Below are 27,027 nucleotides of genomic sequence, written 5' to 3' on the forward strand. Positions count from 1 at the left end.
TTGCCTTGTATCTATCCCAGTGCTTAGAACAGTGCTTGGCGCATAGTAAGCACTTAACAAATACCAACATTATTATTGTTATTATTATTGAGCCCTTACTGTGTGCAAAGCACTGCACTAAGCCCTTGGGAGAGTACAATGCAATTATAAACAGACACAGTCTCCTCCCACAATGACCTTACAGTCTAGAGGGGAAAAAATCTGTGTGCTGAAGAAATTTTTAAAACTGCTGTGTAATCATTAAGAAGGAAGCCATTTCTTACTGCATCTTGGTCCTTTCCACCCTCCAAAGCCAGGGAGCCCCATCCTGGAGACCCACCCCGTACCTCTATCTGCTGCAGGATATCGAGGACAGCGTCAGGCACAGACGGGTCGGCACCGAGCTTGGCGGAACAGAGAGAGAGCTGCCGGATGAGCCCCCCCAGCTCCCGGCAGCGGTCAGGCCCGGCCGGTTCCATGGGGTCGCTGAACTGGGATACGAACATCTGCAAGGCCCGGATGGCTCCTCGGTGAGCAGCTGCCAGTCTGGACGCGGCCTGGAACTGGCAGAGGGCACGTTTCAATACCCGGAGCCTGGACACCAACCCGATGTAAAGCATGAGGGCGCCTCCCCTGTGCATGACGATTGTTTCTAACAATGGTAATAATTGTGCCAGGCACTGGACTGAGCACTGAGGTAGAAGCATGCTAGTCAGTCCCTGTCCCAAGTGGGGCTCAAAGTCTAAATCCTCATTTTCCAGATGAGGTGACTGAGGCACAGGGAGGTGAAGTGACTTGCTCTAGCTCGCACAGCAGACAAGTGGCGGAACCGGGATGAGAACCCAGGTCCTCTTGACTCCCAGGCCTGGACTCTAGCCGCTGGGCCATTCATTCACTCATTCAATCGTATTTATTGAGCGCTTACTGTGTGCAGAGCACTGTACTAAGCGCTTGGGAGGTACAAGTTGGCCACGTTGCTTCCATGCTTCCACGCTGCTTTTAGTAGTGGACTCTTCCAAGTGTTTGCCACAGTGCTCTGTCCACAGTAGGCACTAAATAAGTACCACGGATTGATTGACTGACTGATTAATATAGGGCCTGGTCTCACCCCTTCTTCACCACCCAAAGCAAATCAAATACCTATGGCATTGATCTCGCCTGTCTCATCGCCAACCCTTTGCCCACGTCCTTCCTCTGGCCTTATGCTCCCCCTCTCTTCGTATCTGACAGACCACCATTCTCCCCACCTTTAACGCCTGACTAAAATCACATCTTCAAGAGGCTTTCCCTAAGTCAATCAATCAATCAATCAATCGTATTTATTGAGCGCTTACTATGTGCAGAGCACTGTACTAAGCGCTTGGGAAGTACAAATTGGCATCACATAGAGACAGTCCCTACCCAACAGTGGGCTCACAGTCTAAAAGGGGGAGACAGAGAACAGAACCAAACATACCAACAAAATAAAATAAGTAGGATAGAAATGTACAAGTAAAATAAATAAATAAATAGATAAATAGAGTAATAAATATGTACAACCATATATACATATATACAGGTGCTGTGGGGAAGGGAAGGAGGTAAGACGGGAGGATGGAGAGGGGGACGAGGGGGAGAGGAAAGAAGGGGCTCAGTCTGGGAAGGCCTCCTGGAGGAGGTGAGCTCTCAGCAGGGCCTTGAAGGGAGGAAGAGAGCTAGCTTGGCGGATGGGCAGAGGGAGGGCATTCCAGGCCCGGGGGATGACGTGGGCCGGGGGTCGATGGCGGGACAGGCGAGAGCGAGGTACAGTGAGGAGATTAGTGGTGGAGGAGCGGAGGGTGCGGGCTGGGCAGTAGAAGGAGAGAAGGGAAGTGAGGTAGGAGGGGGCGAGGTGATGGAGAGCCTTGAAGCCCAGGGTGAGGAGTTTCTGCTTGATGCGCAGATTGATCGGTAGCCATTGGAGGTTTTTGAGGAGGGGAGTAATATGTCCAGAGCGTTTCTGGACAAAGATAATCCGGGCAGCAGCATGAAGTATGGATTGAAGTGGAGAGAGACACGAGGATGGGAGATCAGAGAGAAGGCTAGTGCAGTAGTCCAGACGGGATAGGATGAGAGCTTGAATTAGCAGGGTAGCGGTTTGGAAGGAGAGGAAAGGGCGGATCTTGGCAATGTTGCGGAGCTGAGACCGGCAGGTTTTGGTGACGGCTTGGATGTGAGGGGTGAATGAGAGAGCGGAGTCGAGGATGACACCAAGGTTGCGGGCTTGTGAGACGGGAAGGATGGTAGTGCCGTCAACAGAGATGGGAAAGTCAGGGAGAGGACAAGGTTTGGGAGGGAAGACAAGGAGCTCAGTCTTCGACATGTTGAGCTTTAGGTGGCGGGCGGACATCCAGATGGAGATGTCCTGAAGGCAGGAGGAGATGCGAGCCTGGAGGGAGGGGGAGAGAGCAGGGGCAGAGATGTAGATCTGGGTGTCATCAGCGTAGAGATGATAGTTGAAGCCGTGGGAGCGAATGAGGTCACCAAGGGAGTGAGTGTATATTGAGAACAGAAGGGGACCAAGCACTGAACCTTGGGGAACCCCCACAGTAAGAGGATGGGAGGGGGAGGAGGAGCCTGCAAAAGAGACTGAGAAAGAACGACCGGAGAGATAAGAGGAGAACCAGGAGAGGACGGAGTCTATGAAGCCAAGGTCAGATAACGTGTTGAGGAGAAGGGGGTGGTCCACAGTGTCAAAGGCAGCTGAGAGGTCGAGGAGGATTAGGACAGAGTCCTCATTCCCCTCCTCCCTCTCCCTTCTGCATCGCTTAAGTACTTGAACCTATATCCTCTGAGCACTTGATAGTCACCCCACCTTCAGCCCCAAGCATTTCTGTACATACCTGTACTTTATTTATTTTAATATCTGTCTCCCTGTCTAGACCGTAAGCTCCTTGTGGATAGGGAACTTGTCTACCAACTCTGTTATATAGGATTCTCCCAAGCGCTTAGTACAGTGTTCTGCATCCAGCTGTGCTCAAAAAATACCACTGATTAATTGATTGGTTAGAAAGGTTTCTCCAGCAGTAGTCTTAAAGCACCCTTTTTTCTCCCATTCCCACCTTTATGACAGTTTTCAGAAGGCACAACTTTTGGAATCCACGGTCAGAATGCTCATTGGAATTAATGATCAGACTGATCAACGTCTGAAATTTGGCAATAAAATTGTGAGCACAATCAATATTTTCTGAAGGCTTACCTCACGGAGAGCGCTGTATTATGTGCTTGGGTAAGAGCTTCAGAAGACAAGCTCCTTGCCCTTCAGAAGTTTACAATCTAAGTCGTTGTTAATCAAGGAGCTAAAGAATCTACTAGAAAATCTGTGCAGCATTGTTACAATTCTTATTATTGATTGGTTATCACATACCTTCTTAGTATGCTTAATTTTATGTGGACTCAGTTTATCCAATTCTTCCTGAATTTCTTTTACCTAAGCGTGAAATGGAGGGGGGAAAAAAACTTGAAAAATTACAGCCATCATTACAACTGATCCCTTTTGTAAAATAACATTTAAATCAAGGGAAGTAACACCCAAGGTAACCTAAGTCACTTGAAAGGCAGTGAAGACAGTTCCCCTCCGGTTACACAAAATGAGCTATTACGATCCTGTAATCATACTCAGAGTCACAAGGCAGGGCTCCATCTCTGACCACAAACTCGAGTCTCTGCCCTAATCCTCTGAACGCCACTGAGCAGACAATAACCTCTCAAATGGTCACCTCACCCACGTTCCTCCTCCTACTGTGCTTTCTCCATGCCCTGCCATGACCTATAATCTTTCCGCCCCAGCCAGCTCTTCCCCCATAGGCTCTCTTCGCTCTGTAAGAATCACGTGCTAACCCACTGAGGTGTGTCTTCACTCAGCTTCACCCACAGTCCCCCTCTAACCAATCAACACCCAGCTCTGGATCACTCCCACCACTTAACTCCTCTGCTCTCATGTCTGAGTATCTGAGTGCCCCTGAGAGCGACTCAAGACAACGACTCAACCTAATTCACTCTGGTACTTCGCTCTGCCCCTGTCCCACTAAAAGGCAAAGGTATCAGTCCTCCCTTAGAGGCTTCCATCACCCATAATCCACTCTGATGCCTTCACCTTCTCCCTCCCTAGATGCTGAAAACTTTGGGGGTCTTAGATCACAAAGGCCAACCGTACCATCAGATGCAAATTTGCCCCTAGAAAATAAGCTCCTTGAAGTCAGGGATCATGTCCATCAGCCCGAATGGATTGTACTTTCCTAAGTGCTTAGTACTGTGCACTGCACAAAGTAAGCATTCAATAAAGACCACTGACTGACTGACAGCCTCCTTTGCACTCTTCAACATGTCCCCTCCCTTCACCTCATTCCCACTGCTTCTGAAGAGATGTCCCCCATTCCACATGGACCTGAATTTTAGATCCCCTTCATTTCTCATTTCCTAAGAGATCTTGCATTCTCTTTACCTGGCCTGCTCCGGCACCATTAACTTCTACATCTCCCCTCCCTCCTTCCCTGTGAGAGTTTTGTCCATTCTGCCAACCTTTTTCCTCGAACCCAACACTCCTTCCCGCTTCCATCCAATCTCTCTTCTCCCATTCCTGGATAAACTCCTTGACAGTTCTATCATGCCCAATGGCCTCTTTCCTCTTCAACAACTTCCCCCTTGATCCCCTGAAATTGAGACCTGACCCCACCCCCTCCCCCTCCTGGCCCAGCCCTACCTGTTGCTGGAGTACATAGAGGGTCTGAGCAGAGCGAACGGCTTGTTCTCTTCTCCTGACGCGACCTCGGCGTTCTTCATCTGGATCCAAAGCCTCCTCTCTTCGACCTGAAGGGATTGTTTCAGAGAGCAGAATTACAATGACACCATCAGACTTCTGGAATTTTCCTCCATCCAGCGGATTATGACGTCCTCCGTCTGGAACCCTGCAAACTGAGACCGCTTATCATTCCTCAACGGCCAAGAAATAAGGCACCATATGCTCGGGCGATATTGCCAACTTAGCCTTGAACTGGGTAGGCTTCTTTAGTTAGCAACCCTGGTTGGCCAATCACGCTGACCTAGAAGCAGTGTAGCCTAATGGATAGAGCCCGGGCCCGGGAGGTCAGAAGGACCTGGGTTCTAATCCCAGCTCCGCCACTTGTCTGCTGTCTGACCTTGGGCAAATCACTTTACTTCTCTATGCCTCGGTTACCTCATCTGTAAAATGGGGATTAGGACTGTGAGCCCCCTGTAGGAAAGGGACTGTGTCCATCATCATCAATCGTATTTATTGAGCGCTTACTATGTGCAGAGCACTGTACTAAGCGCTTGGGAAGTACAAATTGGCAACATATAGAGACAGTCCCTACCCAACAGTGGGCTCACAGTCTAAAAGGGGGAGACAGAGAACAAAACCGAACATACTAATAAAATAAATAGAATAGATATGTACAAGCAAAATAAATAAATAGAGTAATAATACTCTAATAATACTCTAATAATAATAATAGTGTCCAGCCTAAATGGCTTGTATCCACCCTAGAGCTGAGTGCGGTGCCTGCCTTAACAAATACCACATTTACCACAAATACCAGAAATACCACAATTATATTATTATTATCATTATTATTATTACCTACAGTGTACTCATGTGTACATGAGGCAGCGTGGCTCAGTGGAAAGATCACGGGCTTAAGAGTCAAAGGTCATGGGTTCAAATCCTGGCTCTGCCACTTGTCAGCTGTGTGACTATGGGCAAGTCACTTAACTTCTCTGTGCCTCAGTTACCTCATCTGTAAAATGGGGATTAAGATTGTGAGCCCCATGTGGGACAACCTGATCACCTTGTAACCTCCCCAGTGCTTAGAACAGTGCTTTGCACATAGTAAGCGCTTAACAAATGCCATCATCATTATTATTATTATTATGTGAATGTCATAGGTAAATCTTACTTTAGTATACCTGGGAGGCAACATGGCCAACACCTGGAAAGGACATGGGTTTGGCAGGCAAGAGTCCTAAATTCACACTGTAGCTCTGCCCCTGGCCTGAGGGGTGACCTTAGCCAAGTCACTTAACCTTTCTGTGCCTCGCTTTTCTCATCTTTAAACTGGGGGTGATTCCTGCCTCTCCCTATCATAGAGAGAGAGAGGGTGTAAGGACCAAATGAGATATTAAAGTGCTTTAGGGAGATAAAGCGTTATACAAATTTAAGGCTCTTATAACAACGGGTTTTTCTCCTGACAAGAACAAGAACTGTGGTATTTGTTAAGCTTATATTTACTATGTGCCAAACCCCAGAGCAGATCCAAGATAATCAGGTTGGTCACAGTTCCTGTCTTAAATGGACAGTTTAAGAGGAAGGGAGAACAGATATTTATTAGAGAAGGAAACCAAGGCCCAGAGAAGCTAAGTGACTTACCTGGGGTCACACAACAGGCAAGTGATGGAGCCAAAATTAGAATTCATTCATTCATTCAATCATGTTCATTAAGTGCCTACTATGTGCAAAGCACTGTACTAAGCACCTGGGGAAGTGCAATACAATAAACAGTGACATTCCCTGCCCACCACAAGCTCACAGACATCAATACAAACAAACAGAATTACAGATATATACATGAGTGCTGAGGGGCTGGGTTGGGAGGAGAGCAAAAATAGAATGTCAGGGAGACACAGAAGGGAGTGGAAGATGAGGAAAAGTGGGGTTTATTCTGGGAAGGCCTCTTGGAGGAGATGAGGACTTGGTGGAACCTGGAACTCGTGCCTTCCACTGTCCTGTGCTCCTATCGCTAGGCCACACTGCTTCTCTAATTGGTCCCCAACGCTTTTCCTCCAAGAGCAGCCCCAGAAGCAATAAGGCAGGGATCTCCTTCCAAAGCTCCCAAGCCCAGCATTCAACCAGGCAGGTAATGTGTCTGTTTATTGTTATACTGCACCCTCCCAAGCGCTTACTACACTGCTCTGCACCCGCTAAGCGCTCGATAAATGACTGATCGACTGACTGACCCGAGGAGCCCAAGTCCCCCTCTTACCCTTTTTCACCACGTCTTCAATTTTCCGGACGTAACTCCTCAGCTCTTTCTGCAGCCGCCGAACTTCTCGCACGAGCCTCTCTTCCCCGGCCTTGGCGTGGCCCTGGAACTCGGGGCCCGGATCGTGCGTGGGGGGCGAGTTGAGCCCCCTGAGCCACGACTGTCCAGGGTGAGAGGTGTAGAGGTATACTTTGGCCCCTGAATTGGTAACCTCCGCCACGGGGGGAAGCTGTTGGCTGTCCCGAAGGAGTTCCCCAGCCTTCGACTGACTCCTGTCCGGCCCACGGTCAGGGATTTTACTCCTCCTCTGCCCAGCCCCCCGCAGGGATCCTGACCCACCACTCAGAACATCATCTCTCACTTGCTCTTCTAGTTGTCTCCGTTTCATGTCCCTTTTGGCTAGGTGGATAGCGAAGTTCAGCTTCTCTTCGGATACGACGGAGAACGGGATGGAGCTCCTGACGTCTGGCCCATCGCCAACACCGGGATCCTTCGGGGGCGGAGGCGGTTTCAGTTTCTCTATCAGAATTGGATGGGGCCCGGAATATCGGACTGCTAAGTTTTCCGGGACAGCGGGCACAGTCCTATTAAATTGCAGCTGTTGGGAAAAAAAAAACAACGTTCTACCCAACTGATGCATTTCTTAAACCAGAGCTACAAAAAATTCATTCAAGCAGCTTTCAGAGCGAAGTGTGTTTGGGGCCAGGGGCTGGGATCACAGAGTCTGTGACACAAGGGCTGAGCTAGGCCAGGTTGACCTTGTGTTCTCCCCCAACTTCTCCATTCCGGGCCTCTCTGGGCTGAGAAGGAACATGACCCACCTGCAGACCTGGCAGTTACTGTGTTGTCACAGAGTCATGCGTGCACTTAGCCCCGATGTATTCACAAACGAGACAGCCCAGCATCCCCCGGGGCTGATTCAAAATGGTACAATCGGCACTCAATTAATACTACTGGTTGACTGATTGAATGTAGGGAAAAGGAAGATCTGGCTTTATTGGGTTTAAAGCACTAAATCAGCTCTTCACTCCTACCTCACATTGGTGATCTCCTACTAGAACCCAACTGACCCACTCCGCTCTTTTAAGGCCAACCTACCTGCTGTACCTCGCTCTCGTCTATCTCGCCGCCAACTCTTTGCTCACATCCTCCCTCTGGTCCAGAACTCACTCCCTCCTTAGACAACAGTCCATCCCTCACCCCACCATCAAAGCTCTCCTACAAGACCCCTTCCCTGACAAGCCTCATTTCTCCTATTCGCTTTCCCTTCTGCACTTGGATCTTTACCTTTTAAACCCTTGATATTCACCCCAGCCTCAGCCCCACAGCGCTATGTCCATTTTCTTAATTTCTCTCATTTCCCCTACCCATGATTTATTTTATTATCCATCTCGCCCTCTAGACTGTAAACTCCTAAGTGGGCAGGAATTATAGCTACCAACTCTAATGCACTGTAGCCCCCCAAGTGATGTTTTTCACCCAGTAAGCACTCAATAAATACCACTGATTGATTGATTAGGGTTCTCACCTCAAGGACACCTAGTTTCCTGAACAATTGGGCACAGTGTAGGGGAACTTAGGTTTGAGGTTTCACGAGAAAAGTACTCAAGTCAATGGGAATATTTCAGAAATTGAAAACATTTCAATCCAATGGGAAGGACCCCTTCAGGGAAAATTGATTTTTCAGAGAATCCAGCCTTATGCATCACTTCAAAGAAGGTGATCTCCATGCTTCTCTTGAAACCGTCATTGAAACCCGAACAAAATACCTGTGTCTGAATATTCTGTGATTCATTCTTTCCAACTGGTTGAGTCCCGGATATTAACTGGATGTAGGATGTCGTTGTTTTGCTAGGTCTCATCACATCTAGCGGCATGATCCAGCACCTAAACCCCAGACAGGCAAGGCAGGATTACAGCATAAAACAAGAGAAATAAGATCGGGTGACAAGGTTTTGGAGTTTTTTACAAAAAAAGAACAACAAAATGCTAAGTCCTAATCATCATAATATCTTGAAACTGGTCCCTGACATTACTATGGTGAGTTTTGCTTCTACTCTGCTTTCCCAACATTTAATAAAATGTGTCAAACTCAGGTGAGGCTCAAAACTACTACAAACTGACTCAAAGACACGCTGATGATGGAGATGAGACTTCATCTGTGGGTGTGAGTGTCATGTTCAGAATATTATTATTGATCACTATTAAATAATGATAATTGTTATTATTATTATGCTATTTGTTAAACACTGTGAGCCAAGTACTGTTCTATGCACTGGGTAGATACAAGTTAACTTTAGATACAAGCTAAAATCCCTGACCGCAGAGTCCCCTTCCCGCAAGGAGTTTAGAGTATAGGAAGGCCGAAGAACAGGTACTGAATTCACACTTCACAGTTGAAGAAACTGAGGCCCGAGAAGTGACGTGACTTGCCCAAGGACACACAAGGGCAAGTGGCGGAACTGAAATTAGAATCCAGGTCCTTTGACTCCCAGGTCTGGGCTCTTTCCACTACATCAAGATGCTTTCCACATATATAATAATAATAATGAGAAGCAGCGTGGCTCAGTGGAAAGAGCCCGGGCTTTGGAGTCAGAGGTCATGGGTTCAAATCCCGGGCTCCACCACTTGTCAGCTGTGTGACTTTGGGCAAGTCACTTAACTTCTCTGGGCCTCAGTTCCCTCATCTGTAAAATGGGGATTAGGACGGTGAGCCCCACGTGGGACAACCTGATCACCTGGTATCCCCCCAGCGCTTAGAACAGTGCTTTGCACATAGTAAGCGCTTAATAAATACCATTATTATTATTATTATTTACTAAGTACTTACTATGTGCAAAACACTGTTCTAAGCACTGGATGACATATGCATAAATATATAAATACCCACACATGACACTACTATATGAAAGCAAAAATGTTAGCAACGGGAAAGGATATTTGCCTCTTCCATTTGCATATATTGTAAATACTAGATTCCATGCCCATTTTCAGGTAAATGCGGTGTTATTACACAGCATGTACTTTCTAATTTTCTCTTTATCCCCAAGTGAACAATGCGAAGCGCAAAGGAATTCAGATCACCCACCTGCAGAGTCATTTTGTTGGATCTTGGTATAGTTATAGTTTAAATACAGCATTCCCATCCAGCACCCTTACATTCATAATGACTGTGATGCTTGTTAAGTGCTTACTATGTGCCAAGCACTGTGGCAGATGCAATCCAATCAGATCAAACACAATCCCTGCCCCACATGGGGCTCATACAAGAAGGACGAGCAGGGATCTTACCCCCAGTTTATTGAGGTAACTGAGGCACAGGGAGGTTAAGTGACTCTTTTTTATGGTATTTGGTACACACTAACATGTGCCAAGCACTGAACTAAGTGCTATGGTAGATACGAGATAGGTTGGCCACAGTCCATTCCTGGGAGTAAGTGACTCTTTTTTATGGTATTTGTTTCACACTAACACGTCCCAAGCACTAAACTAAGTGCGGCGGTGGATACGAGATAGGTTGGACACAGTCCATTCCTGGGAGTCAGAGGGACCTGGGTTCTGCGAGAAGCTGCGTGGCTCAGTGGAAAGAGCTCAGGTTTGGGAGTCAGAGGTTGTGGGTTCTAATCCTGGCTCCGCCAATTGTCAGCTGTGTGACTTTGGGCAAGTCACCTCCTTTCCCACAGCACCTGTATATATGTTTGTACAAATTTATTACTCTATTTTACTTGTACATATCTATTCTATTTATTTTATTTTATTAGTATGTTTGGTTTTGTTCTCTGTCTCCCCCTTTTAGACTGTGAGCCCACTGCTGGGTAGGGACTGTCTCTATATGTTGCCAGCTTGTACTTCCCAAGCGCTGAGTACAGTGCTCTGCACACAGTAAGCGCTCAATAAATACGATTGATTGATTCTCTGGGCCTCAGTGACCTCATCTGGAAAACGGGGATGAAGATTGTGAGCCCCACGTGGGCCAACCTTGTATCCCAGCAGCGCTTAGAACAGTGCTTGGCCCATAGTAATTGCTTAACAAATACCATTATCATTATTATTATTAATTATTATTATGACTGACTACAGGCCCTGGGGCGAGGGGGGGTCCCGGCTGGCTGACCTGGCTCCGGGGTGGGATCCGAGCTCGGCCTCTCCCTGTCGATCACCCTGTCGTCATGGCAACGGGCGCGGGGCGCGCCGGGAACCGTTGCGGCCCGCGAAGCCGGAGGGAGGGGTGTGAGGGAAGGGTGGGACCCTCGCGGGCCGCCGTAGCGCCTGGGGGCGGGAGCGGGAAACGCTTTAGTGGGTCACGGCCCCTTTAAGGGAGGCCCCGCCCCGTCACGTGACCCCCTCCTCGTGGCTACATGCAGTGCTAGCCCGGGGCGGGGGAGCGTACTGAGCGGTGCCATGGCCCGGTGGGAGGAGGTGAGAGTGAGCGGCTACGACGAGTGCGCCCAGGCGCTGCAGGAGAACCGCGGCAGCCCCATCTTCGTCTACTTCACCGGCTCCAAGAACGCCGACGGCCGCAGCTGGTGCCCGGACTGCGAGGAAGGTGAGGGGGCGTCCGCCCTACTTACTGAGCGCTGCCGGGGGGGCAAAGCACTGTACTGAGCGCTTGGGAGGGGCCGGTAGAATTAGGCAGATCCCCTGCCCACACTGAGCTTACAGAGCACTGTACTAAGTGGAGAAGCAGCGTGACTTCTGTGGAAAGAACACGAGCTTTGAAGCCAGAGGTCATGGGTTCAAATCCCGCCTCCGCCAATTCATCATCATCAATCGTACTTCTTGAGCGCTTACTGTGTGCAGAGCACTGTACTAAGCGCTTGGGAAGTACACATTGGCAACATATAGAGACCTGCCCAACAGTGAGCTCACAGTCTAAAAGGGGGAGACAGAGAACAAAACCAAACATACTAACAAAATAAAATAAATAGAATAGATATGTACAAGTAAAATAAATAGAGTAATAAATACGTACAAACATATATACATATATACAGGTGCTGTGGGGAAGGGAAGGAGGTAAGATGGGGGGGATGGAGAAGGGGACGAGGGGGAGAGGAGGGAAGGGGCTCAGTCTGGGAAGGCCAATTGTCAGCTGTGTGACTCTGGGCAAGTCACTTCACTTCTCTGTGCCTCAGTTGCCTTATCTGTAAAATGGGGATTAAGACTGTGAGCCCCATGTGGGACAACCTGATCACCTTGTATCCTCCCCAGCACTTAGAACAGTGCTTTGCACATAGTAAGCGCTTAATAAATGCCATTATTATTATTATTATTATTATTATTACTAAGCGCTTGGGACTGTAAGCCCGTTGTCGGATAGGGACCGTCTCTATATGTTGCCCACTTGTACTTCCCAAGCGCTTAGTACAGTGCTCTGCACACAGTAAGAGCTCAATGAATACGATTGAATGAATGAATACGAATGAATGAGAGAAACATCGTGGCTTAGTGGCAAGAGCCTGGGCTGGGGAGTCAGAGGTCGTGAGTTTTAATCCTGCTCTGCCACTTAATAATAATAATAATGGCATTAAGCGCTTACTATATGCAAAGAACTGTTCTAAGCGCTGGGGAGGTTACAAGGTGATCAGGTTATCCCACATGGGGCTCACAGTCTTCATCCCCATTTTACAGATGAGGGAACTGAGGCACAGGGAAGTTAAGTGACTTGCCCAAAGTCACACAGCTGACAATTGCTGGAGTTGGGATTTGAAGCCATGACCTCTGACTCCAAAGCCCGGGCTCTTTCCACTGAGCCACAGTGCTTCTCTGGTCACTTGTCTGCTGGGGATTGAGACTGTGAGCCCCATGTGGGACAGGGGCTGTGTCCAACCTGATTTCCTTCTATCTGCCCCAGCGCTTAATACAGTGCCTGGCACATAGTAAGTGCTTTACAAATACCATAATTATTTTAGTGGAGTTGGTAGACATGCTCCCTGCCCACAGCGAGCTTACATGTCTTTGTCACTTGTTTTAGCAAGTTGGTGGCAGGGAATGTCTGCTTATTATTGTATTGTACTCTCCCAAGCGCTTAGTACAGTGATCTGCACACAGTAAGCACTCTATAAATACAGTTGAATGAATGAATGGTGGCTGTCTCCTCTGCTTGTTTGTAACTCCTGGAGGGCAGTGATTTTGTCTACTAGTTATACTGTACTCCATTTAGCGCTTAGCACAGTGCCCAATAAATGGCACTGATAGTTCTTCTCTAAAACGAAGAAGGCAACAGAGCAGGATCTGCTCACTCTGTGGGGAAGGGCCAGATCATCCGTGACTCAAAAGATATTTTTAGTGGTGTTCATTTTACTTGTACATATTTATTCTATTTATTTTATTTTGTTAATATGTTTTTGTTTAGTTGTCTGTCTCCCCCTTCTAGACTGTGAGCCCGCTGTTGGGTAGGGACCGTCTCTATATGTTGCCAACTTGTACTTCCCAAGCGCTTAGTACAGTACTCTGCAAACAGTAAGCGCTCAATAAATATGATTGAATGAACGGTTTTGAAACGGGGAGGACGGATTTAGAAAAATCTGAATAGTTCATTCTCCTCCCTGTCTTATCTCTTTCTTGCACGTTATACATCTTTTCTTCCTACAAAAAAAAAACTGCCCACCTTCTTGTCGTTCAGCCCAGCAAGGGTTTCCTTAACTCCATGCACCAAAAAAAAATACTTTCCAGGGAAATCAGTCTTTTTTTTTTTTTTTGAGGGCCTCTCACTTTCCTTGGTCACCCACTGTCTACTTCCCACTTGATTAGGGTTATTAAACCAGACTAAAGTCTACAGCGTGCTTAATCTGGATAGTGCCTGCCACCTTGAACCCTTTCAGCTTCATCAATCGCATGAGTATCATCTTTACCCTCTCAGCTGAACCGACTGTACGTGAGGCGCTGAAAAACATTACTGAAGGAGCTATATTCATCTACTGCCAAGTAGGAGACCGATCTTAGTAAGTAACTTATTTGTTTATGTTATCTTCTTAGAAGGAATATTTTAGACACCATTGTTTTAGTTCTAGTGACCCTTTACTGAAGTGAATGAAGCTGGTGGGACATCACAATGCTGATCGAACACATTAAATGAAAATACTGATATGCTGATAACTCTAAAGGCTTTATCTGACTAAATTCAAAACCTCCCCATCCAAACATGTGATGAGTCCTTACCTTCCCTATGTAAGTATACCAAACTCATTCAAGAACAGTCTTTCAAAATAAACTCTCAGATCAACATCAACCCGAAAGGTTTTTGTTAGAAAATTTCAAAAGTTGGAACTACCTATCCTAACCCTTCTCTTCCTCTTAATAGCTGGAAAGATCCAAACAATGAATTTAGAAAGAACTTGAAGATAACTGCTGTGCCTACTCTACTTAAATATGGGACTGTGAGTACCTCTTTCTTCATTCACTTAAGTGTTGTGGTGTTTGAGAAATGAGATGTTCTAATGGGGAAATAGTCTAGTTGGCAGGCTGTTATCCCCTCAAGTAATGTCTGCCAAACCTTATCTTTTTAAGTGCTCTTCTACTGCCTTCACCACCACGCACATATAAGGCAGAGATGATTACCAAACTTACTGATATTCAAGCTGTCAATCAGTGGAATTTAGTATGTTCCTACTGTGTGCAGAGCACTGAACTAAGCACTTGGGAGAGTATAACAGATCTGGTAGACCCATTCTCTGCTAACAAGGAGCTTACAGTCTAGAGGTTGAAAGATTAGAGCTGTCCCTATGAACTAGTTGAAAAACATGTATGTTCATTGTTTGGTACTCTCCCAAGCGCTTAGTACAGTGCTCTGCACATAGTGAGCATTTACATATCATTAACTGTCAAATTAAATCTCCACTAGTGGAAGAGCCCAGTAAAAGACACAGGGAGGAACAGGACCATGGCCCAGATTTTTGCCAGAGGCGTGTTAGGGAAATCTGGCCATAAAGATCTCCCCTCTACTGACCATCCCACCCTGACAGTGGCACAATGAAGGTTGTTGCTTGGCTAATCATCTGATCACCTGCCAACAGCCTTGCAGTAACATAAATGTGGGCATAATTGGAAAAACATTTTCCATGTTCCTGCCTTTGCTCCATAATTAAAAGGATGGTATGCTTTTATGAAGGACCCAAGAATCATTAATGAGCACATTGGACCAAATGTCTACTGAGTCACGTTTGACATGTTCCAACTAGTCTTAGCTAAGTGATTCATATGGTAGTACTAAGCTTTGTCAGGCCTAGGAAAGAATCTGTTTTTCCTCCCTATAAATCAGTTGGTGTTGAAATGTTGCTCTGTAGAATCTTGACTTGTGCTTCTATCTTTCAGCCTCAGAAGCTGGTGGAGTCTGAATGTAGCAAGGCCGATCTGGTGCAGATGCTCTTTACAGAGGACTGATTCTCTTTTTTTAATCTTCTGACTTTTTTAATCCATTTGCTAGCTTGATGTATGATCCCCTTAACACTGTCACAAATATGAAACTACTAAAAACTAAACAGGTGTTGTGGGTGCCTACGACCCCTTCGCTTAGAATAAACTACTTCTAATCAATGTCTTTGGGATGTGTGTGTCTGTAGAAATGGTGGGTTTCAAAGCAGCAAGCAAGGACAGTGATTTAAGTACAAGACACTCACTTTACACCAGGAACCTGTACCCCTTTCTCTATTGGACTCCTATCAGCCAAGACCCTTTCTCGTGGGTAAGGAACCAAATACACTAGAAAAATTTGGGTGACTGAGTTATTTGCCCTTTTATTTGAAAGCACATCTCCAAGAGGCCTTCCCCAACTAGGCTCTTATTTCCTCTTCTCCCCATCCCTTCTGCCTTCCCCTTGCACTTTGATTTGTTTGCATCCTCGACCCCTCCCTCAGCCCCTATGTACAGATCCAGTATTTATTTCTATTACTGTCTGTGGGCAGCTTAGACTGTAGTCTCCCAAGTGCTTAGCACAGTGCTCTGCATACAGTAGGACTGATGTGCAAAACATGCCTCTGAGCACTAAGCTGACTTCTAACCTGAATTTCTTTTCCCCACACTTGTCTCACGTAATTCCTGGATCCAGATCACAAGTTGCTGATGGCAGCACCCTTGTGTGGAGCAAGTAAGGCAGGGAGAATTGGAAGGAAAAAAATACCCTTATCTACTCCATAGTTCCTCATACCAGTCCAGATCTTCATTTCACATCAGTCCAACCCAAGCCACTGCTAACTTGAGAAAAAACAAGCTGCCCCAGCCCAAACCTTACCCCTCACACCCCACCTATTCATCAGCCATTCAAGATCAGACTTTGCTTACTAGCCTTCAAATTCTGCAATGCAGTAGCCATGGCTAGTAAGGAACTATCAGAGCAGGTACCCACTGCTTGACTAAAATATTTGCACGATGTTATTGATAAAGGATGGAAAAAAAACTAGAGAACATTCTCCAATCCTGAGGTTGTTCTATAACAAACCCCGAGTTGATATATATAATCAAAAACAAAATATTGTGGATCTAGCACTGATCCATAAAGGATCCTGCTTTCTTTTTAAGTCTCCAGTTCCTTCACAATCAATTGTATTTATTGAGTGCTTACAGTACCTGCTGTTCCTCCCTCTAGACACTAAATGACAAAGTGAGGCAAGGGTTGAGGCATTCAGCTAGGGATGGATGTAGAGGAATTTTAACACATAGAGCCTGATGCTATCTAAACCCCTCCATGAAACATGGGTTACTGTGTATAACAGCTGTCCATACCAGGGAACTTCATGAACACAACCCTTGCTGCCAAAGACCCTCTATTCTGACTGTGACATCCCTTTATACTTGTTGAACTTATTTCAATTCAGTCCTTCAGAGGAAGTTCACACATCAGTCATTCCAGCATTTCCAACTTTAAAAAAAAATTCAAAAAGAGATTGAGGAATCCCTTGTTTATAATAAGAGAACCTTACACAGCCGTCACAGAAAACTTAAGCGTGAAGTCTTTTTCCTTAACTTTACGGAGATATGTAATTTACGTGGGTATGCGGAAATACGCTCCTCATTTTCCTGAGGTGTTGTTTTGTTGCTGCTGCTCTGCCAGGGCTTGCTGAAGGCGCATTCTTTTCCGTGAATAATGCTGCCAGTGCAGGATCTGCTGCTCGTCAATGAACTTGGCACACTGGGCATTCACTAGTTCTTTCCGGAAGTGTTCATACTGCAGCAGCTCAAGCATGTGCAGGCACTGTGGATATCTGCAATAAAAATCAGAAGTAACCATAATTACGGTACTCATTCAGCACTTACTACATGCCAAGAATTGTTCTAAGCGCTGGGGTAGATACTGTGTGACCCTGGGGAAGTCACTTCTCTGTGCCTCAGTTACCTTATCTGTTAAACGGGGATTGAGACTGTGAGCCCCGCCTGGGACAGGGTCTGTGTCCAACCCTATTTCTTTGTATCCACCCCAGCGGATGTACAGTACAGTGCCTGGCACATTGTAAGTGCTTAACAATGATGATAATAATAATAATACAAGTTAATCGGGTTGGACACAGTCCATGGAGCTCACATTCTAAATCCCCATTTTACAGATGATGTAACTGAGGCCCAGAGAAGTGAAGTGACTTGCCCAAGGTCACACAGCAGACAAATGGCAGAGCTGGGTTTAGAACCCAGGTCCTACCAACTCTGCTATGTTATATTGTATTCTCCCAAGTGCTCTGCACACAGTAAGGGCTCAAAAAATACAATTGATCAATTAACTGGTAAGTCCTAGTCAGTCCATCTGTCCAGAGCACTTGGGAGAAGGCGGTAGAGATAGAAGATGCTTACAATCTTAGCAGAAACAGACACTTCCTCCAGGTAGGACGAAGGATTTGTTCTGATGACTTGACACCTGTCCACATGCTTTGTTTTGTTGTGTCTCCCCCTTCTTGACTGTGAGCCCGTTGTTGGGTAGGGAACATCTCTATATGTTGCCAACCTGTACTTCCCAAGCACTTAGTACAGTGCTCTGCACACAGTAAGCGCTCAATAAATACGATTGAATGAATGAATCCGTGCTCTACCTACATTTATCCACAAGCTAAAGATGAAGGGGTCATGTCCTAGACTGATAAACTTTTAAGTGTGTCTTTCAGTGCTTATTCTTTAATCCACCAGAGAAAACTGGAAATTATTAGCCCTGCTTTGTGAACCTTTAAACATCTTGCATTCACCTATTACTGCAAAGTGTCTCACTGGATAGTCCTTCTAGCTCTTCTGATAGTTTTGCTTTTCTTTTTTAATGGTATTTGTTAAGCGCTTACTACGTGCCAGGCACTGTTCTAAGCGCTGGGGAAGATACAAGCTAATCAGATTAGATAACAGTCCATGTCCCATCATTTTACTGATGAGAGAACTGAGGCGCTGAGAAGTGAAGTGACTTGCCCAAGGTCACAAACCAGACAAGTGGCAGAGCTAGGGTTAGAATTCAGGTCCTTGTGACTCTCAGGTCTGTGCTCTAGTCACGTGACAGAAGCAGCGTGGCTCAGCGGAAAGAGCATGGGCTTTGGAGTCAGAGGTCGTGGGTTCGAATCCCAGCTCCGCCACATGTCTGCTGTGTGACCTTGGGCAAGTCACTTAACTTCTCTGAGCCTCAGTTACCTCATCTGTAAAATGGGGATTACTACTGTGAGCCCCACGTGGGACAACCTGATCACCCTATATCCCCCCCAGCGCTTAGAACAGTGCTTTGCACATAGTAAGCGCTTAACAAATGCAATCATTATTATACATCAGTGCTCCTGCGCTTAGAACGCTGCTCGGCACATAGTAAGTGCTTAACAAATGCCATCATTATTATATGCCACACTGCTTGATAGCTTATACTAAGAAACTAGTTGCATATTGACTTGGTCCAACTAAGACAACTGATTTTCTTTGATACGACTAACAGTTTACTCCGCAATAGCAGTATCCAAATGTCGGGATGATTCGGGACCAAGCAGAAATCAATAGCACAAGTGAAACACTTCCTTTGTCGGATCTAGTGCGGAAAAGTTGGTTACAAATCTGCCATCCCCTTAATACTGAAGTCACTAAGATTTGCCACCAAAGTCAACCCTGTGAGCCAAAAATTTAGGTAAATATAGAAGCTCAGTCAGGGGCACCCCAAAGGAAGAACCACTGCCCTGTGTGGAGAATTTATATGTGCCTCCCATCCTATCCCATCCCATCTCTCCCCGCAACAATCAACATATTGGGTATTGGCTAGCACATTCTGTACACTAATTCCAAAGTACTGGATAGAAATAAATAATACATACTTTAAGTACTTGGCATATTCAGGTTCCTTCCAGTAAAGTAAGTACTTCAGATAATTAACAAATGCTTTGTCTTTGAAATAACCTCGCTGGGCAAGAACTGAAAGATAAGAAACACCATATGTTTAGACACAAATTCAAAGAAAATTATGTGAAGCTACAACTCATATCACATAGAACATAAAAACATTTTGACTTTTTTTAATGGTATTTGCTAAGCACCTGGTGTCAGACACTGTTCTAAGCACTGGGGTAGGGGCAAATTTATCAGGTTGGACACACTGCCTGTCTCTCATGGGACTCACAGTCTAAACTGGAGAGAGGAGGATTTAATCCTCATTTTATAGATGAGGTCACTGAGGCCCAGAGAAGTTAAGTGACTTTCCCCGAAATCACACAGCAAGGAAATGGCAGAGCTGGGATTAGTACCCAGGTCCTCTGACTCCCAGGCTTGGGTTCTTTCACTACGCCATACTGCTTCTCTAACTTTTCTTCTGAATGTCCATAATCACGGCCACCTACAGTAGTTAAGTATCCATTTTCATTTTCTGCTATTTAAGAACTTATCCATCTACATTTCCACCTTTCCATTCTGGTCTTCTTCCCAACTGTGACTTATTTTGTATGTCTCTCCCATTAGATTGCAAAATCCTCAAGGGCAGTAATGGTGTCTATTGTAACTCTCGCAAATACTTTCTAAAGTCCCTCTAGACTGTAGGCAGGGAAAATGTCTACTAACTGTTGCATTGTGCTCTCCTAGTGTTTAGTACAGTGCTCTGCATATAGCAAGCACTCGATACCACTGATAATGATGATTCTGGGAACACAGTAGATGCTTGATAAATACTTGGATTGACCAGCTAAATTTATTTATTGATCTATTCACTTACCTATTTATTTATATTAATGTCTGTCTCCCCCTGTAGACTGTGAGCTCATTGTGGGTAGGAATGTGCTTGTTTGTTGTTCTGCTGTACTCTCCCAAGTGCTTAGTACAGTGCTTGCATACTATTCACTCAATAAATACAATTAAATGAATGAATGAATAATATCTATTAAATGGCCTCTGCAGGCACCAAAATTTTCCACTCAGAAATGTAAAAATCTAATTCTCTAAACCATCCTTCTGTAACATCTAAATGGATAAAACAATTTTCTCCAATTATAAGGTACCATTTTTAGGGAATGCAAACTCATCAGTCCACAAACCCCTTGAATTTGACTTCTCACAACCAAATATCAACGGTCTGAGCACTTACAGTTGAGGTAGTTTGGGTTAGCCAAGCACTGCACAAATTCCAACTCAAGCTGAAACCGAAGACGATTTCCAGCATCATCTATTATATGGGAGGAAAAGAAGAAATCTGAGAAAATCTGGTTCACAGTACAAGGCCTTGTCATAAAATTAAACATAACAAAACAACTCATTTCCAGATTACACCGATGCTGAAGGGATTGTTTGGGAAGGGGCAACACCTTGGAAAGGGAAAAATCAATCAATGATCATTATTATTACGGTATTTGTTAAGCCCTTACTATGTGCCAAGCACTGTTCTAAGATCTGGGGTAGATATAAGGTAATCAGGTTGTCCCAAGAGGGGCTCACAGTTTTAATCTCTGTATTACAGATAAGGTAATTGAGGCATAGAGAAGTTAAGCGGTTTGCCAAAGGTCACACAGCAGACAAGTGGCAGAGCCGGGATTAGAACCCAGGTCCTCTGACTCCCAGGCCCGGGCTCTTGAGCACTTACTTGCCTGCAGAGCACTGTGCTACAGACTTGGAGAGTACAATATAACATGAGTGGTAGACTTGTTCCCTGCCCAACGAGCTTAGTCTAAAGGGGGAGACAGACAACATAAATAGCGCTTAGAACAGTGCTTGGCACATAGTAAGTGCTTAACAAATACCATCTTTATTATTAAATTATGGTTAGGTACATAAGTGCTGTGGAAAAAAAGTGCTGGTACCACGAGAAGCAGCACGAGAGCACAGATTTGGGAGTCAGAGGTCGTGGGTTCTAATACCGCCTCAGCTGTGTGACTTTGGGCAAGTCACTTCACTTCTCTGGGCCTCAGTGACCTCATCTTATAAAATGAGGATGAAGACTGCGAGCCCCACGTGGGACAACCTGATAACCTTGTATCTATCCCAGCGCTTAGAACAGTGTTTGGCACATAGTAAGTGCTTAACAAATGCCATCATTATTACTATTATTCTCTGGGCCTCAGTGACCTCATCTTGTAAAATGGGGATGAAGACTGCGAGCCCCACGTGGGGGACAACCTGATAACCTTGTATCTATCCCAGAGCTTAGAACAGTACTTGGCATATAGTAAGCGCTTAACAAATGCCATCATTATTACTATTATTCTCTGGGCCTCAGTGACCTCATCTTGTAAAATGGGGATGAAGACTGCGAGCCCCATGTGGGACAACCTGATTACCTTGAACAGCGCTTAGAACAGTGCTGGGCACACAGTAAGCACTTAACAAATACCATCATTCTGGTTATCAGGACACAGCAACAATAAGCACAAGGAAGCAGCGTGGCTCAATGGAAGGAGCACGGGCTTTGGAGTCGAAAGTCAAACAATCAATCAATCAATTGTATTTATTGAGCGCTTACTGTGTGCAGAGCACTGTACTAAGCGCTTGGGAAGTACAAGTTGGCAACATATACAGTCCCTACCCAACAGTGGGCTCACAGTCTAAAAGGGGGAGACAGAGAACAAAACCAAACATACTAACAAAATAAAATAAATGGAATAGATATGTACAAGTAAAATAAATAAATAGAGTAATAAATATATACAAACATATATAAATATATACAGGTCATGGGTTCTAATCTCGGGTCTGCCACTTGTCAGCCGTATGACGGGAGAGTCACTTAACTTCTCAGTGCCTCAGTTACCTCATCTGCAAAATGGGGCTAAGACTGTGAGCCCCACATGGGCCAACCTGATCACCTTGTATCCTCCCCGGCGCTTAGATCAGTGCTTTGCACATAGTAAGCGCTTAACAAATACCAAAATTATTATTATTATTATTATTATCATTAAAGAGGACGGGATTTGGAGTCAGAGGGTCATGGGTTCAAATCCCGGCTCCGCCAATTGTCAGCTAAGTGACTTTGGGCAAGCGTCACTTGACTTCTCTGTGCCTCAGTGACCTCATCTGTCAGATGGGGATGAAGACTGTGAGCCCCCCGTGGGACAACCTGATCGGCTTGTAACCTCCCCAGCGCTGAGAACAGTGCTTTGCACATAGTAAGCGCTTAATAAACGCCATTATTATGATAAAGGGCCGCGCCCCCTGTCCCCAGCGAGGCGACGGTGGAGCGGGCCGAAGGCGCCTGAGGTAGGCCCCCCTCAGGGAGGCCAAGCAAGCCACTCACCCGTCTCCATGGCAACGGCGCCCGCCATCCTCCTCCCTCAGCACCGGAAGCGGCTCGAGCCCCAACGGTCGGCGAGGTCCAGCGCCTCCCGGAGGGGTCACTTCCGGTCGCGGGGCATTGTGGGGTGGCGGGCGGAGCCTCGCTCTGACGCTCTCCTCAGGCCCGGCCCTCGCCTGGCTCCATCGACGGGTTGGGCGGTGGCCAGAGGCGAGGGAGGCCTAGCCCTGGGCCACCTGAGGAGCCAATCCCATGGCCAGGGGGACACCATGGATCCTGGTGGGGCAACATCATCATTCATTCATTCATCCATCCATCCATCCATCCATTATCTTCCATCCTCAGTGGTATTTTCTGAGTGTTAAACGCTTCCTTGAACAGCATCCTTTAAATTCATTCATCCATCCATCCATTATATTCCATCCTCGGTGGTATTTTCTGAGTGTTAAACGCTTCCTTGAACAGCATCCTTTAAATTCATTCATTCATCCATCCATTATCTTCCATCCTCAGTGGTATTTTCTGAGTGTTAAATGCTTCCTTGAACAGCATCCTTTAAATTCATTCATTCATTCATCCATCCATTATCTTCCATCCTCAGTGGTATTTTCTGAGTGTTAAACGCTTCCTTGAACAGCATCCTTTAAATTCATTCATTCATCCATTATCTTCCATCCTCAGTGGTATTTTCTGAGTGTTAAATGCTTCCTTGAACAGCATCCTTTAAATTCATTCATTCATTCATTCATCCATTATCTTCCATCCTCAGTGGTATTTTCTGAGTGTTAAACGCTTCCTTGAACAGCATCCTTTAAATTCATTCATTCATTCATCCATCCATCCATTATATTCCATCCTCAGTGGTATTTTCTGAGTGTTAAACGCTTCCTTGAACAGCATCCTTTAAATTCATTCATTCATCCATCCATTATCTTCCATCCTCAGTGGTATTTTCTGAGTGTTAAACGCTTCCTTGAACATCATCCTTTAATAATAACAACAATGAGCCCACTGTTGGGTATGGACTGTCTCTATATGTTGCCAACTTGTACTTCCCAAGCACTTAGTACAGTGCTGCGCACACAGTAAGCGCTCAATAAATACTATTGATTGATTAAGCACTATGTGCCAAGCACTGTTCTAAGCACTGGGGGATCCATCCATCCATCCATCCATTATCTTCCATCGTCAGTGGTATTTTCTGAGTGTTAAACGCTTCCTTGAACAGCATCCTTTAATAATAACAACAACAATGAGCCCACTGTTGGGTAGGGACTGTCGCTATATGTTGCCAACTTGTACTTCCCAAGCGCTTAGTACAGTGCTGTGCTCACAGTAAGCGCTCAATAAATACTATTGATTGATTAAGCACTATGTGCCAAGCATTGTTCTAAGCACTGGGGGAATCCATCCATCCATCCATTATCTTCCATCCTCAGTGGTATTTTCTGAGTGTTAAATGCTTATTTGAGCAGCATCCTTTAATAATAACAACAACAATAATAATGGTATTTGTTAAGCACTATGTGCCAAGCACTGTTCTAAGAGAAGCAGCGTGGCTCAGCAGAAGGAGCACAGGCTTTGGAGTCAGAGGTCATGGGTTCGTATCGCAGCTCCACCACAAGTCGGTTGTGTGACCTTGGGCAAGTCACTTAACTTCTCTGGGCCTCAGTTACCTCATCTGTAAAAATGGGGATTAAGACTTTGAGCCCCCCGTGGGACAACTTGATCACATTGTATCCCCCCCAGCGCTTAGAACAGTGCTTTGCACATAGTAAGCGCTTAACAAATGCCGTCATCATCATCATCATCATCACTGGGGGAGATACAAGGTAATCAGGTTGTCCCACATGTTGCTTGCAGTCTTCACTTCTAGACTGTGAGCCCACTGTTGGGTAGGGACCGTCTCTATATGTTGCCAACTTGTACTTCCCAAGTGCTTAGTACAGTGCTCTGCACACAGTAAGCACTCAATAAATACAATTGATTGATTTCAAATGCTTAGTACAGTGCTCTGCACACAGTAAGCGCTCAATAAATACGATTGAATGAATGAATCCCCATTTGACAGATGAGGTAACTTAGGCCCAGAGAATAATGATGGCATTTGTTAAGTGCTTACCATGTGCCAGGCACTGTTCTAAGTGCTGCGGGAGATACAAGGTAATCAGGTTGTCCCACATGGGGCTCACAGTCTTCCTCCCCATTTTACAAGATGAGGTCACTGAGGCCCAGAGAATAATCATAGTAATGATGGCATTTGCTAAGCGCTCACTATATGCCAAGCACTGTTCCAAGCGCTGGGGGAGATACAAGGTAATCTGTTTGTCCCATGTGGGGCTTACAGTCTTCCTCCCCATTTTACAAGTTGGAGTCACTGAGGCCCAGAGAATAATAATAACGATGATGGCATTTGTTAAGCTCTAACTATGTGCCAAGCACTGTTCTAAGCACTCGGGGAGATACAAGGTAATCAGGTTGTCCCACTTGGGGCTCACAGTCTTCATCCCCGTTTTACAGATGAGGCAACAGAGGCACAGAGAAGTTAAGTGACTCACCCACAGTCACACAGCTGACAAGTGGCAGAGGTGGAATTAGAACCCACGACCTCTGATTCCTAAGCCCGTGCTCTTTGCACTGAGCCACGCTGCTTCTTTAAAGAGTGAAACTCGATGACACCTGTTCAAAGCCCATCACCCTGGGGAGTGACAACATCAGGTAGCAGCATGGCCTAATGGGCAGTGCAAGGGCCCAGGAGTCAGGAGGATCTGGGTTCTAATCCCGGCTCCGCTGCTTGTCTGCTGTGTGACCTTAGGCAAGTCACTTCTTTGTGCCTCAGTTCCCTCATCTGTCTAATGGAGTCTGGACTTTGGGACATGGACTGTGGCCAAGCTGATTAGCTTGGACCTACCCCGGCGCGTAGTACCGTGTCTGGCAACCTAGTAAGCGCTTAACAAATACCATTAAAAAAAAACAAACGGTAGCCAGGGGACCCTACAGAGTGACCTTATCACGTCACCTTGTGTCCCAACTGGCTTTTGGTAGGGGTGTGTGTGCTGTCCTCAGATTGTGAATGTGTCTGTTTACTGTTGTAGCGTACTCTCCAAAGTGCTTAATACAGCGCTCTGCACACAGTCAGCACTCAGTAAGTACAATCGAATGAATGGATGTTACGATCCTAGATCACACCTTCAAGATGTCCTCTCCCCGGAGGGGAAAACTGCCTCCACCGGGAGAAAAGTCACACCGGGTTGAAACATCGTTGTACGTCAGCGTGGAGACATCATCCCATCGCCTGGAGACATCCTCTCACCAGGTGAGCACATCCACCACGTCCACCCGCCACATTGAAACGCGTCAGCAGCGCACCGAGGCCTTGTCGTCCTCCCCCGTCGGCAAACAGGTCCCTCGGGTAGAGGCATCGTCATCGCTCCGGGTCGAGACATCCTCTCAGCACGTAGAGACATCGTCCCGTCACGTCAGGGCCTCGTCGCGGAGGGTCGAGATGACCCTGTGGCACACGGAAAGCTCCTCCGGTCATACCCGAACGTCGTTACACCAGAACGTGAAGCCACCTCGTTGAGCTGTCTGAGCCAGACCGGGTTCCCGGCATCCCTCAAAAAACTCAATTGCCTCAGAACACCGTCCTATCGGATCGAAACATCAAGCTGTCAGGACTGTGGAGTGCGGCATTTTCACTATCCTGACCACCACCCCCCAGCCCCTGCCGCAGTCCTCGTCTTTCTTGAGGAAGGAGTGTGGAAGGGATTAACGTCCTGTGGATTTGGATTTGGTTTGTAAGATGCAGAGTTGTATCCAGGAAAATTGGAGTGAAACCAGAAGCCAGAATCAATCAATCAATGGAGTTTATTGAGTGCTTTCTGTGGGCAGAGCACTGAATTTAGTGGTTGGGAGAGTAAAATGCAATAGAGTTTATGAAAATATATACTGTAATAACTTCTTGTATTTCCAAAGGACAGGTTGTCGAGGTGTTCAATGAGGATTTACAGGTCTTGTACTTTTAAAAGTTGAATCGACACTGACATCTTCCCCGTGAATCTGTATTAATCTCCCTATTTCTATGGCAGTAAACTGAGACCCAGAGCCTAAGATGCTTGCCCTAGGAGTCAGAAGGCCCTGGGTCCTAATTCCGACTCCTCTACTCGTCTGCTGTGTGGCCTGGGGCAAGCCGCTTCACTTTTCTGTGCCTCAGTTACCTCATCTGAAAAATGTGGCTAAAGACCTGTGAGCCCTATGTGGGACCTGGACTGTGCCCAACCTGATTGGCTTGTATCTCCCCCAGTGCTTAGTACAGTGCCTAGCACATAGTAAGCGTTAACAAATACCATTTTTAAAAAAGTTAGTGACAAAGCAGAAAACAAACTT

General features: G+C 46.1%; 4 protein-coding genes and 1 long non-coding RNA gene across 8 annotated transcripts in view; 3 read left to right on the plus strand and 2 right to left on the minus strand.

Moving 5' to 3' along the window:
• KIAA0753 (KIAA0753 ortholog) overlaps positions 1-11,161 on the minus strand; it is a 44,924-nt gene extending 33,763 nt beyond the window's left edge. For 2 of the 4 annotated variants that reach the window (XM_038759863.1, XM_038759861.1), the window contains exons 1-6: positions 11,110-11,161; positions 8,765-8,882; positions 6,996-7,593; positions 4,700-4,806; positions 3,365-3,427; positions 327-542 (exon numbers count right to left, since the gene is read on the minus strand). In XM_038759863.1, coding sequence (XP_038615791.1) covers positions 327-542; positions 3,365-3,427; positions 4,700-4,806; positions 6,996-7,593; positions 8,765-8,872 — 1,092 coding nt within the window. In that variant the 5' untranslated portion in view covers positions 8,873-8,882; positions 11,110-11,161. Of the gene's footprint in view, positions 1-326; positions 543-3,364; positions 3,428-4,699; positions 4,807-6,995; positions 7,594-8,764; positions 8,883-10,083; positions 10,153-11,109 lie in introns of those variants that run through there. The other 2 variants (XM_038759864.1, XM_038759862.1) reach the window with 2 other exon arrangements.
• Positions 4,954-7,453, plus strand: LOC119939694. The gene is made up of 3 exons (XR_005454689.1): positions 4,954-4,994; positions 6,806-6,869; positions 7,369-7,453. It is a non-coding gene; the product is annotated as an uncharacterized LOC119939694 (long non-coding RNA).
• A 178-nt stretch (positions 11,162-11,339) lies between the features above and the next one.
• Positions 11,340-15,530, plus strand: TXNDC17 (thioredoxin domain containing 17). The gene is made up of 4 exons (XM_038759534.1): positions 11,340-11,541; positions 13,858-13,939; positions 14,299-14,374; positions 15,309-15,530. Exons 1-4 carry the CDS (start codon positions 11,397-11,399, stop codon positions 15,375-15,377), a joined length of 372 nt encoding a protein of 123 aa, XP_038615462.1. The 5' UTR covers positions 11,340-11,396; the 3' UTR covers positions 15,378-15,530.
• Positions 15,531-16,878: 1,348 nt separating this feature from the next.
• MED31 (mediator complex subunit 31) lies at positions 16,879-22,731 on the minus strand. The gene is made up of 4 exons (XM_038759533.1): positions 22,645-22,731; positions 20,506-20,583; positions 19,250-19,346; positions 16,879-17,194 (listed from the first exon to the last, which is right to left on the minus strand). The coding sequence occupies exons 1-4, from the start codon at positions 22,670-22,672 to the stop codon at positions 17,002-17,004; spliced, it is 396 nt and encodes a 131-aa protein (XP_038615461.1). The 5' UTR covers positions 22,673-22,731; the 3' UTR covers positions 16,879-17,001.
• Positions 22,732-22,832: 101 nt separating this feature from the next.
• On the plus strand, positions 22,833-26,797 carry C17H17orf100 (chromosome 17 C17orf100 homolog). Its single transcript, XM_038759666.1, has 2 exons — positions 22,833-22,920; positions 25,737-26,797. The coding sequence occupies exon 2, from the start codon at positions 25,805-25,807 to the stop codon at positions 26,222-26,224; it is 420 nt and encodes a 139-aa protein (XP_038615594.1). The 5' UTR covers positions 22,833-22,920; positions 25,737-25,804; the 3' UTR covers positions 26,225-26,797.
• The last annotated feature ends 230 nt before the right edge of the window (positions 26,798-27,027 follow it).

The sequence above is a fragment of the Tachyglossus aculeatus genome, chromosome 17, assembly GCF_015852505.1.
Source record: "Tachyglossus aculeatus isolate mTacAcu1 chromosome 17, mTacAcu1.pri, whole genome shotgun sequence".
NCBI classification, from domain to species: Eukaryota; Metazoa; Chordata; class Mammalia; order Monotremata; family Tachyglossidae; genus Tachyglossus; species Tachyglossus aculeatus.

Coding starts and splice junctions, on each gene's coding strand:
- TXNDC17 (XM_038759534.1), top strand. CDS start 11,397: ATGGCCCGGTGGGAGGAGGTGAGAGTGAGCGGCTACGACGAGTGCGCC. Junction 11,542..13,857: donor GTGCCCGGACTGCGAGGAAG/GTGAGGGGGCGT, acceptor TTACCCTCTCAG/CTGAACCGACTGTACGTGAG. Junction 14,375..15,308: donor CTCTACTTAAATATGGGACT/GTGAGTACCTCT, acceptor TCTATCTTTCAG/CCTCAGAAGCTGGTGGAGTC.
- MED31 (XM_038759533.1), bottom strand. CDS start 22,672: ATGGCGGGCGCCGTTGCCATGGAGACGG. Junction 19,347..20,505: donor TAACCCAAACTACCTCAACT/GTAAGTGCTCAG, acceptor CTTATCTTTCAG/TTCTTGCCCAGCGAGGTTAT. Junction 17,195..19,249: donor GAATATGCCAAGTACTTAAA/GTATGTATTATT, acceptor TTTTTATTGCAG/ATATCCACAGTGCCTGCACA.
- C17H17orf100 (XM_038759666.1), top strand. CDS start 25,805: ATGGATGTTACGATCCTAGATCACACCTTCAAGATGTCCTCTCCCCGG.